The sequence below is a fragment of the Nomia melanderi genome, chromosome 11, assembly GCF_051020985.1.
Source record: "Nomia melanderi isolate GNS246 chromosome 11, iyNomMela1, whole genome shotgun sequence".
Lineage (NCBI taxonomy): Eukaryota > Metazoa > Arthropoda > Insecta > Hymenoptera > Halictidae > Nomia > Nomia melanderi.
Genome location: NC_135009.1, coordinates 17,864,606 through 17,879,232, shown reverse-complemented (window position 1 = coordinate 17,879,232; position 14,627 = coordinate 17,864,606). Strand labels below are relative to the sequence as shown.

At 33.5% G+C, this 14,627-nt stretch overlaps 4 protein-coding genes across 16 annotated transcripts in view; 1 reads left to right on the top strand and 3 right to left on the bottom strand.

The window, feature by feature from the left end:
• The first annotated feature begins 145 nt into the window (after positions 1-145).
• Positions 146-3,754, top strand: LOC116432035 (mitochondrial-processing peptidase subunit alpha). Of its 3 annotated transcripts, none has more exons than XM_031988321.2 (11): positions 146-295; positions 835-1,085; positions 1,157-1,236; positions 1,305-1,490; positions 1,616-1,708; positions 1,784-1,956; positions 2,127-2,262; positions 2,387-2,595; positions 2,678-2,843; positions 2,938-3,070; positions 3,143-3,754. In XM_031988321.2, exons 1-11 carry the CDS (start codon positions 270-272, stop codon positions 3,310-3,312), a joined length of 1,623 nt encoding a protein of 540 aa, XP_031844181.1. In that variant the 5' UTR covers positions 146-269; the 3' UTR covers positions 3,313-3,754. The 3 variants fall into 3 exon arrangements, with proteins under 3 accessions (XP_031844181.1, XP_031844183.1, XP_031844177.1); XM_031988323.2 differs by lacking the exon at positions 146-295 and adding an exon at positions 353-501; XM_031988317.2 differs by lacking the exon at positions 146-295 and adding an exon at positions 542-693.
• A 94-nt stretch (positions 3,755-3,848) lies between these two features.
• Positions 3,849-6,302, bottom strand: RpL5 (ribosomal protein L5). The gene is made up of 6 exons (XM_031988324.2): positions 6,134-6,302; positions 5,473-5,658; positions 5,261-5,395; positions 4,843-5,045; positions 4,409-4,586; positions 3,849-4,184 (listed from the first exon to the last, which is right to left on the bottom strand). Exons 1-6 carry the CDS (start codon positions 6,134-6,136, stop codon positions 3,996-3,998), a joined length of 894 nt encoding a protein of 297 aa, XP_031844184.1. The 5' UTR covers positions 6,137-6,302; the 3' UTR covers positions 3,849-3,995.
• A 525-nt stretch (positions 6,303-6,827) lies between these two features.
• Positions 6,828-10,855, bottom strand: LOC116432034 (protein-associating with the carboxyl-terminal domain of ezrin). Of its 3 annotated transcripts, none has more exons than XM_031988315.2 (6): positions 10,094-10,855; positions 9,268-9,496; positions 8,608-9,052; positions 8,338-8,527; positions 8,109-8,245; positions 6,828-8,045 (listed from the first exon to the last, which is right to left on the bottom strand). In XM_031988315.2, the coding sequence occupies exons 2-6, from the start codon at positions 9,460-9,462 to the stop codon at positions 7,093-7,095; spliced, it is 1,920 nt and encodes a 639-aa protein (XP_031844175.1). In that variant the 5' UTR covers positions 9,463-9,496; positions 10,094-10,855; the 3' UTR covers positions 6,828-7,092. The 3 variants fall into 3 exon arrangements, with proteins under 3 accessions (XP_031844175.1, XP_031844174.1, XP_031844176.1); XM_031988314.2 differs by lacking the exon at positions 10,094-10,855 and adding an exon at positions 9,581-9,731; XM_031988316.2 differs by lacking the exon at positions 10,094-10,855 and adding an exon at positions 9,581-9,731 and having other exon boundaries at positions 8,338-8,524.
• Positions 10,856-13,170: 2,315 nt separating this feature from the next.
• The window catches only part of nocte (no circadian temperature entrainment), a 15,647-nt gene continuing 14,190 nt past the window's right edge, over positions 13,171-14,627 (bottom strand). For 7 of the 9 annotated variants that reach the window (XM_076372373.1, XM_076372375.1, XM_076372377.1 and 4 more), the window contains exon 19: positions 13,171-14,399. In XM_076372373.1, coding sequence (XP_076228488.1) covers positions 14,248-14,399 — 152 coding nt within the window. In that variant the 3' untranslated portion in view covers positions 13,171-14,247. The remainder of the gene's footprint in view (positions 14,400-14,627) is intronic. The other 2 variants (XR_012999766.1, XR_012999767.1) reach the window with 2 other exon arrangements.

Sequence of the window (14,627 nt, the reverse complement as noted above, 5' to 3'; positions counted from 1 at the left end):
CTTATTTTTTATACAAGCGTATAAACTATAACGAAACATAACCTGTCTTCGTGATTTATTTCATGAGCAACACGTGCTGCGAAATCGACGAAAATCCTATACGTCGAAATAAGAAGTTCCACTCTTATGTTTCGATATTCAATGATGTAAATTGTATCTTGAAAAATAGAGGACCATTTATTCAATCTTTGCTGTGATATTCTCAGTTTCAACCTTTGTAATTACCGTTTAATTTGTTTGTATGTAAATCGGTAATCGATAAATCTATAATGCCACTTATGATAAAATATTTAAGGTACAGATAGCCGATTACAACCACGGTGTTGTCCCGAAATGGCACACAATTAAATTAGTTGAGTGAAGTAAAATACATAGTTTGTAATTGCAGTATTAGTTTGTTGTGTATTTTTCACCTTAAAATATAACTGCATTAGAGTGGATTTTCATTTAAATTGCAATCCCTCGAATGTATATATTTTAACTGTTGATACATGTAGATAGGTACGTAGATCTGTATTCGCTTACATCCACAAGAGGGTAGTTGAAAAGGTTGTTTCTTGGAAGATCGCTTTTCACTTTTAAACGGTGGAAGTTGGGAAGTCGATGTAAATGTTTGAAATTTTGACGAAACATTAACATGTATCTAATGATGAAAGCGTCACGTAGTTCTGTATTAATTAACCTTAAAAAAAGGTACTATACATATATATATATTTCACTACTTATATTTCAGTTGTTTGTTTAAAAATATACACTTGTACAATTCAAGTTATCTAGTGAACTTAATTATACGAGTTTAATAAATATATTAAACGTAAATGATCCTTCTTTCAGCGTGATGCAAAGGCAGGCATTTCCTTTGTTTAGTAAATGCAGCTTTTCTTCTCAAAAGGTGTATAACAATAAAATAACTCGTGAATCGGTTATTATACCATTTCCTCCATTGACTCAACCTATACCTAATTTACCTAAAGCAGTCTATGCTACTGCAAAGGAGGAACATCAAACGACTAAAGTAACAGTTTTACCGAATGGATTAAGAGTTGCTTCTGAAAATCGGTTTGGTCAATTTTGCACAATTGGAGGTGAGTGGTAAAGATCTTTTGACAAATTTTATATAATTTTCTAATTTTCAATATAAATTATTGCCTTACAGTGTTACTCGAGTCTGGTCCTCGATTTGAAATTGCATATCCTAGTGGAATCTCTCACTTTCTGGAGAAATTAGCATTTGGTGTAAGCTTTGCGATACGTATTAAAAAGTTATTTTTAATGAAATAAAATTTAAAGATTTACTATTGCAGTCTACAAAAACATACGATAGCAAGGATGAAATAATGTTGGCATTAGAAAAGTATGGTGGTATATGCGATTGTCAAGCATTTAGGGATACATTTGTTTATGCTGCTTCGGCTGAGCGCAGAGGAATAGATACAGTTGTGCAAATATTAAGTGACATTGCGTTAAGACCCAAAATAACAGAAGAAGAAGTAAGAAAATATTGTATTTTAAATAATCACTTAGATTACATAATCATACAAAATATTATCTTCAGATTCAAACTATCTGCAAAAAGGAGACAATAACGTTATTAATATTAAACTATTATTTTTAGTTAGTTACAGCAAAAACAATGATTAGATTCGAATTAGAATCTTTACTTACAAGACCGGAGCAAGAATCGATACTTATGGATATGATCCATGCGGTAAGTAAAATATAGAATTTTTTATATCATAAATATTTAATAATATGTACGTATCTGTATAAATTTGTGGTTTAGGCTGCGTACAGAAGCAATACTCTTGGTCTTCCAAAAATATGTCCGGAAGAGAACATTGATCGCGTAGACAGAAAAATATTATTAGAGTATTTGAAACATCATTATACACCAAAGAGGATGGTAGTGGCTGGAGTTGGCGTGGAACACGAACATCTGGTCTCTGCAGTTCAAAAGTAATGAAAACTATTTATTAAAATCGGTCACAAAATCTTGTTACAACGATTGTAATTAATTGAAAAACTGTTAATTATAATCTTTTGATTCTATGAAGCTTAAAATCTAACACTCGGTTTGAATAAAAATGAAAATTTTCAAATCAAGGTTAACATTCCTATTGTTTTAGACATTTCGTTGAGAATAAAACTATTTGGGAAGAAGAAGAAAGAGAAAAGAAGAATAACTTGGTATCCTCGGAAAAAGAAAAACTATTAAATGCAGTTGACACGTCTATTGCTCAATATACCGGAGGCTATATATTAGTTATTATCTACAGTTACACACGCATATGCATATATTAAATTGACATATTATGTCAATTTAATATAAAAAGACACCAGAATAAATAGGATTGTATCTAAATGATGGGAAATTACAATTTTTCAGGAGGAATGTAACATACCCGTCTACGCAGGGCCGAGCGGTTTACCAGAATTATCTCATGTAGTAATAGGTTTGGAAGGTTGTTCGTATCAAGACCCGGATTTCGTAGCAATGTGCGTTTTAAATATGATGATGGGTGGAGGTGGCAGTTTTAGTGCTGGTGGGCCAGGCAAAGGAATGTATACGCGTTTGTATACAAACGTGCTTAACAGGTAAAGTCTGAAAGATGTTTTCTTGATCCAGGAACTGTTTCAACTAAGAAAAGAATCGTCACAGAGTGTCGTCATATTGCAGGTATCACTGGTTGTATAGTGCTACTGCATATAACCATGCATACGCTGATACAGGACTCTTTTGTATTCACGCATCTTGTACACCGTCTCACGTTAGAGAAATGGTAGAAGTTATCGTGCACGAGATGGTTGCTATGACTAGTAATATTACAGACAGCGAGTTGGCGGTATGATTTTATTACAGCATAGTTTTCATTGATACGTCTTTGTATTTAGGTTTATCGCAATGAAAATCAATTAATTTATTCATTTATAAATCAGAGAGCAAAGAAACAATTGCAGTCTATGTTACTTATGAATTTGGAACAAAGACCCGTTGTCTTTGAAGATATCGCACGACAAGTTTTAGCTACTGGATCTAGAAAACGGCCAGAGTACTTCATACAAGCAATCGGTAAGCAACACGCCAATAGAATCATTAGAATTATTAGAACGGTAAAAGTCATTGTTCGCGTATTGTTTGTAGATGCTGTGTCGAAAGATGACATACACAACGTAGCACGGCGTTTACTCAAATCACCTCCTTCTGTAGCAGCTAGGGGAGAGGTAAGAGCGGTGCCGCCTATCGGAGATATTCAGGCCGGATTAACTGACGAGCAATTGATAACTAATTATCATTTTTTTGGTAAAAATTAAAATATTTTTCGTCTCAGATTCATGTGCTTTTTCTCTTCGACGATATTTCTCTAGACGGATCGTGTTAATGAAATTCAAATTATCCCTCTTTATTTTCGAATGAAAATCAAAACATATTCTCAATTATTGAAAATGGACATTTCATAGTTTCAACTTTCTGTAGTTCACGATCAAAGAATGTTAGTCCGTTTCACGGTGTGTGTTATGTATGGATTCAATCTCGTTATTCGAACAAACGTGTACATAGTACTTAGGAATATCATTTCTTCTATAATAAATTCACTACCACTCGAACATATTAGAGTATGCTATCGATATGCCGCAGATGCAAACGAAGAAAGCAAGACTTTCTATAATATTTTAATAGTGGCAGCGAATGTATTAAATTGATGTGAAATAAAGATGACAGGGTTTCGATGTCTGTCACGTTTTTCTGTCGAAAGTTTTGGAGTTAGTCTGTGTTACAATTATTTATTCAAATAAAATAATTGATTTTAAACAATTTATAACAACTTTAATTTAAATACAACAATAAATATAAGAAAAGTTTTTTATTCGATATTCTTTTATTTCTGTTTTATAACCTTTTCCTTGCAGTTGTTGTTTATTATGACAATTGTAATGGAAAATTTGCACGCTCCAGATACAACAAAGAAATCGAATGAAAATGATCGTCATGGAGATTAAGCCTCTGCTTCTTCCAATGTTGCAAGGAAAGATGCTTTCTTCTGCGCTACGCGGTTCTTTCTTTCTGACAAAGAAAGTTTCGCACGGTTCCATCGTTTCTTTACGGGTAGTTCTTTTTTCGTGACCTTCGTGTGTTCAGGATTTGCACGTATCGTTTCATGAGCATGTTTATAGATGCCTTCAATCTATTAACAAAAACAAAAACATATATATACTTCCAATAAAACATACATTGTAATACTTTTAATGTAACATTGGTTAATAGGAAAATAATGTAAGAATCTATACATTTACTTTCTATAACCAATGTACTTACTATGGTCCAACTGCGACACTGCAAAGACTTTAAAGCCTGAGAGTAATTATTAGTTGGACGAACTCAATATTATATAAAACCATGAGTACTTACATTGTCAGCAGAGATGCCATTTTTAATATATTGCGAAAATTGGCGTTTGAAAACTTCCTCATCCTCTTCTTCCAATTTTTTCATATAATTTGCAACATGTTGCCCGAATATATGGTACCGATGAATATCAGCATTTAAAGATTTGGACTCGTTATCGTATCCGGGAAACCTCTTGGTGCTACCCATTGAAGATAAAAGAAAATTAATGAGACTACTTACGATAACCCCATGCAAGCGTAGTATACGTGATTTTGTATTATCAGAGACACGTTTTCTAATCTTTACCGTCTGTGCAACAATCGTACAGTGTATTGTAGAACACAAAACAAAGTCACGACTCGCTATGACTCAGATGACGCGCATGTGTCATAAAATCATCATAACTTCCGTATTCGGTAAACCTTAGATCATATAAAATTTGTTAAAAGATATACCTATGTGGAATATTTAGGCCACCGTCAACAGCACCTTTCATGGCACCAAAAACTCTAGCACCTGTGGTAGTTCTCATGAGACCGGTATCTAAGTAACATCTGAATGCCCCTGGTCCTTCGTCTAATTCTTCTACATTATATTCACCACCAGTTACTTCTGTTGTACCGGTGTATAATGTATCCAAGCCCAATTTTTTTAATAACTATCCAAGAAACATTAAAACATATTGTTCTTAATCCACGCATACATACATACTATTTCAGTAGTTCAATTTTATAATTTTATCATTCAGAATCAAACAATAGGGAACAATAGTTTTCTTCAGATATGCATCAAAGCGAGCTGAGTGTTTCATCATGAAATAAAATATGTGTAACTAGATAAAAAATTAATGTTTTATAATATGAGAAATCTTACTCTTCGAGCTAGAAGGAGTCCGGTACAATATGCAGAAGCATAATTTGTAAGACCAACTTTAATGCCATACTTTGGAAGTTCATGACTGTAAGCTGCGCACACTATTCTATCTCCTTCGATTCTCGAGTATGCCACCTAATTAAATGTATAATAGACTTTATCCTAATGAAACAAGAATGTTAATAAATATAATACAAACATAGATTATTTACCTGGCATGTAATATCTTTATTCGATAGACGAACAATTAACCTATACTTTGGAGTGTTGTATTTATTCTTGTCTTGAATGGTCAATCGTTTACGGGCATAATAATCAGTCTTTCCTTCGCGTCGCCTCTTGAATTTAACTTGATAACGTTTGAAATACTGCTTGTTTTTAACAATTTTTACAAAACCCTAAAACATAACATATGGATCAAGCCATCGTACAACGATACTTGTATTTTTCAACTTTCACATAATCTTTAGCAATGTAGAGAGAAAAATATTTTCATTATTTTGCCAAAGTGAGCTACGGATATCATCGTGTAAGTTAATAACATCGACAATGAAATAGGGTGCAATAAATTTCTATTAAAATATCTTTACATTAAAACATCACTTGAAACGGAGAAATATAATGAATGATTACAATTTGAAACCGTAATAAAGGATATTACTGTTAGATAAATATGAAATTCATATTATCGGTACACAAGACCCTTATTTCGGCCATGCGTTCTGCCGCTAAACGAGTCGAGAGTTAAAGATTTGATTTTATATCCTTTAGTATCATAAACATCCAACATTTTTCACAGTGTTACATAATTCATTTGAATAATAAAAAATCTAATTTATCGAATCACGTTAATCTTAAGTTGATTTTACTCACCATTTTAGTAAAAGACACAGGAAACACTCCGCGGGATACAGAGCTCCCGAAGTTCCACGTCGGAAAAGGAAGTCATCGTGGAAGTACGGCTACTCGTGACAAAACCTGAAACTCTAAGTAGCTTATGGTCCACGACACCAGAGAGCGCTGATGTCATCTTTCGATAAATACTTAAATATAATTCGTTGTTCGGAAGAAGGCTCGCGGAAGGAATGCGAGTCCTAGTGGTTGAAATATTGTGTGTTTTCGACTCTAATATGCGATTGGTTGAAACACGAGCCACACACAAGAATTCCTTTGCGGACACGGAGCAAAACGGTTCGATCGCTATGGATGTTGTTGTTTATGGTTTCGATTGGTTACGTTTAACCGTATCGACGAATAGCAAATTAGTATCGAAAATGAGATGAGGAAAGATGAAAGCTAAATACTCGCCTATCAGGTCGTGAGGGGAAGGGCATCCCCGATGTACTACACGTTGCATCATGCGCAATGTTTTCTTCCTTTTTTAACATCTCTCGATGCATTTATTTAGTAGCCGTAATTTTCTTATTTGACGTTGAAATGAAGAAAAACGAAAATTTCTTTTCAATTTCAAGAGACGTTATAATAGTAATGATATAGTACTCGAAAGATTAGTTATCTGAACGAACATCGTACGAAATTTGATATATTAAAAAACGTAATTACTTCGTTTAATAATCTCTGTATGTAATTATTGTATATATGAACGTATGTACAATAACATTATATTTCTAGACGAGTAATATCTGTTCCACCGTGAAATTAGGCGAAATTAGACGAAATTAGACGAAATTAGACAAATAACAATAATTGTCTTATTAAAATATTTTGTTTCGTATCTTAAGGACCACGTGCATTTTGTACAAATTTTATTTACGTATTACGTTTACTTTTGGAACCTATGTAACACATATGGTTAAAATGTACTGGTTTCCTTAAATTTTTAATTCTTGAGCATCATTTATTCCCCAATCACTTAAATCTTCATCCCAACCGTCATTCTCTTCGCTTACATCAAAATCAGTTAATACTTTTATGTCGAATACACTCTTTGAAGCTATTTGTGGTTGTTGTACATGCAAAACTTGGGTCTTTTTTATTACAGGTTCCATATCTGTAAAGAAATCGTATTCTTCTTTTGTAGAATTTGCTAATTTTGAATTTTTTATATCAAGTTCTGAAATATCACATAAAACAATTGATTTCTTTGTAAATTTAGATTCAGTTATTTTAGCTTTGTTTGGATCTAATACTGGATTTGTGTCAATTAACGATGATGACTTAACAGTTGAAATATCATCGGATTCGCGAGTTCTATCGGAAGGTTCTGAAACGTTAAGGCAGGTATCCCTAGTAACAGTTTCTTGTGTGTCCCAATCAGACCAAGTATATTCTTCTTCTGTAATCGAGGAGACAATCTCCTTTTTATCTTCACCTCCATCCGGGGATGGTCTTTCTGGTAAATTAATTATGTTCTGACTAGAACTTGTAGGAGCTGGAAATTCAACAATATTTATGAAAGATGAAATAGTGTTATTATTTTGCCCATTGTCTTTTACTTTATTCGGCCGACCATCGGTAAATAATTTTCCCCTGTTTCCACCTATTACAGTGGCTGCACCAAGGATTGGCACTATATCAGCCAATGCTCTTAATGTTGCAGAAACAAGATGATCGTTTGTATCTTTAATTCCTACGAGCAGCTCGGGAAGTACTCGAGATTTTAATTCATCCGCTTGAAATGTGTGAACGTACGAATTGAAATGTGATAAAAGCACCAAACGTATCGACACATCCCTTATACAAAACATTTGTAGCAGTTTAGGTACCAGATATGCTTTAAACGTTGATACTACAAATAAATTATTATCCACGTTGTCTTTTCCATCTGTAAGCAAGGTTGTACCGATTATTTATATTAAATATCGAGTTCCATTAAACATTTTTTTACCTCTAGGTTTTAAAATGAATGGCAAAAGCTTTTCTTGAGCGGTCGAATCTAATAAAACCATCCTTGAAAGCAACAATCGACCCAACTGTTCTGCGACAATATTTTCAGGAAATGTTCTTAATTGTACTATTAAGTTTCTATAATGTGATTAAATGTTTCAATGCTCGTTAAGCTGCAGTTCCAATCAATGAGAAGAATTTCGTTTATTTATTTTCTTCAGGATGCTTACCCAAAAAATATTTCTTTCTCTTGATTGCTTTTTAATGGCAATTCCTCTAAAAATGCATGTATTCTCATAAAGTCATGAGTAAAAAATGGGTGTCGTAGAACACTCGATAGATTACTTCTTAAGCATGGATCAGTATTTTGTAAATCTTCTTTACAAAACTGTTTAAACGCTAGGAGGCTTGGCACATCTTCTGAAATAATATAATAACTTTATTACGACTAGAATTCTATGGTTAAAATAATCCAATTATTTATCGATAGATACGATTACCTGAATGCTTTAATTTCAAAATATCTTCTGCCAAAACACCAAATGCATATGCATCGATTGCTGTAAAACTAGTCGATAAGATAGTTGTACCTTCATCAGGTGATATTGCTTTCTCGTACCTGTAATTTTTTATTTTCTTTAAATAGGCAGGAGTTAATTCTTTGAATTTACTTAGGCATTCTAAACCACCAAGTTTCCAACATCCTTCTGATGTAACATAAATAACACTTCCGCAAATGTTGTTATGAGATGCGGATGCCTTTTCATGAAGAAATACAAGTGCACGTAAAATGCTATATAAACCCATGCATATTTGAAGTGTATTTTGTGTTTCTAACGTTTGAATCAGAGGTTTAACTTGTTCGGTAGTAAGATAAAATTTGCTGCCTTTGGACCACGATGAAACATATTTAAGTATACAAGGATGCCTATATAACATTAAATTCTGAAAAATAGTATACGATTATTGGCACAGACCTTATTCGAATAACTGAACCAGTGATTTAAAAAAGTATGTACTTTCAAGGATGTTGACTCATACATATACATACATTATGTATATTATGTGATATGTGTATATATATATATAATTATATATATATATATATATATATATATATATATTACGGTATATAAGGTAATCAATAAACTAATGTTAACCTTTGCAGCTTTCTCCAAAGGAGACGGATTTCCGAAATTTCCGCTATAATGCAAAGACGGTTCGCTGACAAATAAAGACACTACTTGAGTTCCATGTTCTTTGGAGCGAGCGGTGTAATGTGTCCAAAAATCTGTAATTTCTACAGATTTTTCTTCAATTTCTAGCCCGTTGAGGGCACTTATTTCATTCCCCATTAATTTTAATAATCCTCCAAACGGAAGAACTTTGCTGTTATCAAACAATAATTACATGTATAAAACTGTCGATGAATATTCGATTCTTAACGAGGAAAATGAAAAAAAAGATTGTTACTTATATGAAAATCATTGAAATTTGGTACTAGACCACAAAACATTAATCTCTTTAAATGGAATTGAATCGTTTCCAATGATTGTGTTACGATGTTATCTGTAACTGGATGTCACTAGTCCTCTAACAGATATTTCATCATTGTACATTTCTAGCATATGTAATATACACTTACACCGTATACAGCTAAGTACGTGTCATGCAAATTTCCGATGTTAGCGCCATCAACTCATTTTTCTACCGCAAGTCAACTTTTTCTATATGTATAGAATGTATCGAAAAGATTGCAACGATTTCGAAAATTTGATGCATTTCGAATGAGAAGACGTAGTAATTGGAAATTCATATTTTCAATAGAAAATATAAAGCAATGAAAAAATTCAAATTAACCGCTTTAATGCGTTATGTACTTATATGCACAGCGTGTTATGTACACATCAGAAATTATTTTATTAAATTTCAGGAGTAGTTGCAAAAATTAGTATAATCATTTAAAATAGATAAAATTATACATACTCGATGGTTGTAGGTCTGTCCTGTTCTCGAGTTCTTGTTATTACATTTCTATTCTTCGGCAGCTTTTAAAGCATCTGTCGCGGTACGTATTTTAATAGTATTTTTACAAGAAATAATCTAATAGTATAGTTTTACAACGTAAGACATAACATTTAATCTGACGTAAAATACACAACGATTTTATATATTACTAGAAATAATAATTATTATCATAGCATTCGCACATATATTTTTTATATTAATCACATGCGTACTCTTGTGCAAGCATCACACATGTTCTACATGTACGTCAGCTCTTTTAATGTGTATGTGAAGCACTTTCAAACTACACATAAATAATGATGTATCGAAAATATTTGTCAGCAACGAAACGATACACATTTATCTTATAATCAAACGTCAAAGTATGTTACAATTTTATACTGAATTATTAAATACTTCTACTTAGATAAAATATATTCAGAGACGAACCACTGTGTTTGCAATCAATTTAATTTAGTATATAATATATAGAAAACATATGCGCGCAAGTGATCCTATAGGCGATAAATGATCATATTCGAATCTTGACAATATCAAAGTTTCCAAGTAAATGTGACATCCTTCAGCTTTCCGTTTTTATAAAGTTAACCGTCGTATGTGCTCTTGTAAAAAGTTATGTTTAATTAATTACGAAGGGCAGTAACGGTAATAATAATGACAACAATATTTAAGTTACGCAGAATTTTGTACTCTATCATAACAGTAGAAAGGATGAGGAAAAAATATGATTGAGTGAAAAAAATGACAATGACAACGACGACAACGACGATGATGAGGACGACGACGACTGCAACAACGGCGGTGGCGATGACGATGGCGGCGGCGACGGCGACGGCGACGACGACAACGGCGACGACAATAACAACGAGAACGATTATCGTGTTAATAATCACATTTTGTTCAATAATGCTAGAATCACTAGGAAAAGACAAGTGATAAAATGTAACGAACTATTTGAAAGTAATATAAACGGGGAACATGTACGATTTAACATGAAACAGGTTCATTTAAAAAGTAAATATTGTACAAGTAGATACATAATTATGATGTACAAAAGAATATTATCATAAGCAGTAGTGTAATAATCAATAAAGACATTGTTGATAGTAGTATAAATAAATGTAAATTGTAATGACACTTAATACCTAAAACTCAGTGACAGTGGTTACAGTAACAGTAGTAGTAATAACAGTGACACTGTTCATTTATTCACTATTATCGTTATTAATTTTGCTAGAATATCTACTACTTACTCTTATTTAAACTGTCACTATACTACTACTACTACTACTACTACTACTACTACTACTACTACTACTACTACTACTACTACTACTACTACTACTACTACTACTACTACTACTATTACTACTACTACTACTACTATTACTAGTGCTACTACTACTAGTGCTGCTACTACTACACTACTACTACTACTACCACTACTACCACTACTACCACTACTACCACTACTACCACTACTACCACTACTACTACTATTGCTTCTATCGTTATTTATTTTATTAGCAGTTTTCGCAATTTTATAAATTATCACAATACCAACGCACAAGACAAAAAACAAACTACTAGTAAAATATATTTTTGAAACATATCTCCGTTTTTATTGTTAAAAATGTCGCTACTTTTCCCCCCGTAAAAATGACTTTCCAAATCATTTGAAATTAGTTAAAAAGATGCATGTGTTTGGGGCAGTATGTCAAAGGCACCATATCTCATTTTAATTGAAATTGTATGAGCATTACACGGAATAAATGTAACTAATTGAATAAATTTCGTTTTTGTGGGTAATTTTTAGAAATGACTAAAACTATTATTATTTCTTACAGCTCGCATTATCCTTTTGTATTTTGCATAATGTGCACTAATATCTGTATTTAAAGTCGAGGATAGTAAACGACAATAAAATTGGCAGCATATTCAATTTTTTGATTAGTCGTACTTCGATAATGTGTATTCATGCGTACAAAGTTCTAATTCAGTATCCCCTTAACCCAATAAAACTATTAAATATGAATTCTTATAAATACTACTTTCATTAGATTCTTAATTATAATAGTACTAATAGAAATAACAATGTTGTTACCGACGATGACGACGACGACGATAACGGAAACGGCAACGGCCATAATGACAGCGCCAGCGACAGCGACAATGCCGACGTCGTAGTCTATGACTGATGTAGCAATGATGATGATGATGACAATTGCAATGCTAACCGTAGAAATGACAATTATAATAATAGTAATCGTAGCAGCAGTATCACTAGCGCTAGCAACAGCAATAACAGTGGCAAAAATAGTAATAATAGCGACAGGAGCAGAAGCAGCAATAGCAACGGTAGTAGTAGCAGCAGCAGCAGCGGTGGTGTCGTAGTAGTGTTAGTGGTCGTGACGGAGGTGGTGTTGTAGTAGCAGTAGCAACATTAGTAATGAAAATGAAATAATAGTTATGATTATAAATAATAATTGTAGCACCGGCAATAGTAACGATAATAACAGGTATCATTTTATGCATTCCAGTATAGCAGTATATTAGAAATAATAATGATTAGAATAACGACGACGACGGCGACGACGACGACGACGACGACGACGACGACGACGACGACGACGACGACGACGACGACGACGATGACGATGACGATGACGACGAGGAGGATGATAACCACGACGATCGACGATCACGACGACGAGGAGGAGAATAATAATAAAAATGAAGTACAGTAATGGTGCTAATAATAATAATAGTAATATTAATAATGTTGGTGATCATGACGACAATAGTGGTGACATTGACGATGATTATATCATGCAGACGATTGACGACGTCGACGACAATCGCAAGTCTCTTTCTTATGTCTTGTACAACGAGACATTGCTGCAACTTAATGGAATATTACGCACGAAAAATCGAATGCATTTCATATTTTCCAAGCGATATGATATATCATTTATATTTTGAATTACTGATAATGCGTCCGAATGTGTCTAGGTCATGATAATATATTCAGTAACTATAAACAATTGTTGCACTATTTATTTTTCACAAGCTTCGTCATGACCGCACATTATATTAATAAACGATTAATGTACACGAACTTCTTACTTGTCACACTGTATTAGGGACAACGTCATGCAGATCTATACGACCATCGCATAGGTAATTTGAAATTCCGATATACATAAAACAGTCTTCTTTATCGACATTTGTTGTTCTTTTCTCCCATTTTAATGGTGCTCTAGAAAATGTAGCAACGGTCGTGCTATATCTTTGTCGAAATACAGTTTCCGAAAAATGGGCTTTTACATTATCGTATACCACAGACCGCCGTGTCGTGTCCACATACAGAAATACGAGAGTCTTGTGCACATTTATAACCTTCATATTCAATGTAATTAATTAGTAGGGTGATTGATTAACACCAAGAAGTGATACGTTGTGCGTACCAGTCCAACTATGTTGCATCTCTACCTTCCATTTCCAATCGAATCGAACGACGCGTTACAATTCCTTCCCTTTTTCCTTTTTCCTTTTTCCTTTTTCCCTTTTCTTTTTTCCCTCTTTTCCTTTTTCTTTTTTTGTATTTTGCAGAATAACCTGTGGAAACTTTTCGTTCGGACAACAGTATGTCACAGTCTGCCCGTAATGTGTATCTCGATTCGGTTTATTTCCTCGAACTAACTCTCATCGAACGTTCATTGCAGCGTTATGTACTTAGTACGCACTACTTTCTCGAACAAAACGGAATGTTCGATAACGTGGTCTGTTCGTAGAATTTATGAAACGCAACTTCGTAATAATTCATTCGGAGAAGCGTTGACGTGTACAATGACGGTATTATCTATCATTCTTTTCTTTAATGCGCCAAGGTTAAGTAATGTTAACTAGATATATAGCCGAATATCGAATACGCTCCTAAGAGTTCGCGAGCTTCTTTAAAATGGCAAATACAATGTCATTCGGAGCATCGTCTTTTCCATGTACAAAAACAACTTAATCATTATAATTTACCTTTCGATTGACGTAATGTCGTTATTATACGATCGTAAACAGTATCTTTCAAATGGTAGAATGAACGGGCTTTTTCACATTCACTCATTTTGTTGGTTCACTTCTTCTTTATTGTCATTGTCCTGTTGATTGACGTTTCCTTTAGTGTTTCCTTGTTGAGCACCGGACCCATTATCGTTTATTTTATCATTGTGAGAATCCGTTTTCTCGGTTGTATCCATCTTTACGTTTCCTACGGAAGGGAAACGAGGAAACGGAGACATTAGTAATTCATTCTTTTCTACGAACACGATCCTCGATCTTTCGATTCTTAACCCTTTGCGATAACAAAATTCTCTTTCGTTCCTAATAAGCTAAAAGTAGTCTTTACCGCGTGTCTCTCGCTCGCGTCGTTATACGGCAAGGGATTAATCTTCGAACATCATGGAGAATATTACAATTACCGTGCTACGCCTCTCGC

Coding starts and splice junctions, on each gene's coding strand:
- LOC116432035 (XM_031988317.2), top strand. CDS start 638: ATGTATCTAATGATGAAAGCGTCACGTAGTTCTGTATTAATTAACCTT. Junction 2,263..2,386: donor ATACCGGAGGCTATATATTA/GTTATTATCTAC, acceptor ACAATTTTTCAG/GAGGAATGTAACATACCCGT. Junction 3,071..3,142: donor GTACTTCATACAAGCAATCG/GTAAGCAACACG, acceptor TATTGTTTGTAG/ATGCTGTGTCGAAAGATGAC.
- RpL5 (XM_031988324.2), bottom strand. Junction 5,396..5,472: donor ATAAAGATATTACATGCCAG/GTAAATAATCTA, acceptor ACATTTAATTAG/GTGGCATACTCGAGAATCGA. Junction 4,185..4,408: donor ATGGCATCTCTGCTGACAAT/GTAAGTACTCAT, acceptor TTTTGTTAATAG/ATTGAAGGCATCTATAAACA.
- LOC116432034 (XM_031988315.2), bottom strand. CDS start 9,462: ATGGGGAATGAAATAAGTGCCCTCAACGGGCTAGAAATTGAAGAAAAA. Junction 8,528..8,607: donor TTTGAAATTAAAGCATTCAG/GTAATCGTATCT, acceptor ATATTATTTCAG/AAGATGTGCCAAGCCTCCTA. Junction 8,046..8,108: donor ATTCATTTTAAAACCTAGAG/GTAAAAAAATGT, acceptor CCTTGCTTACAG/ATGGAAAAGACAACGTGGAT.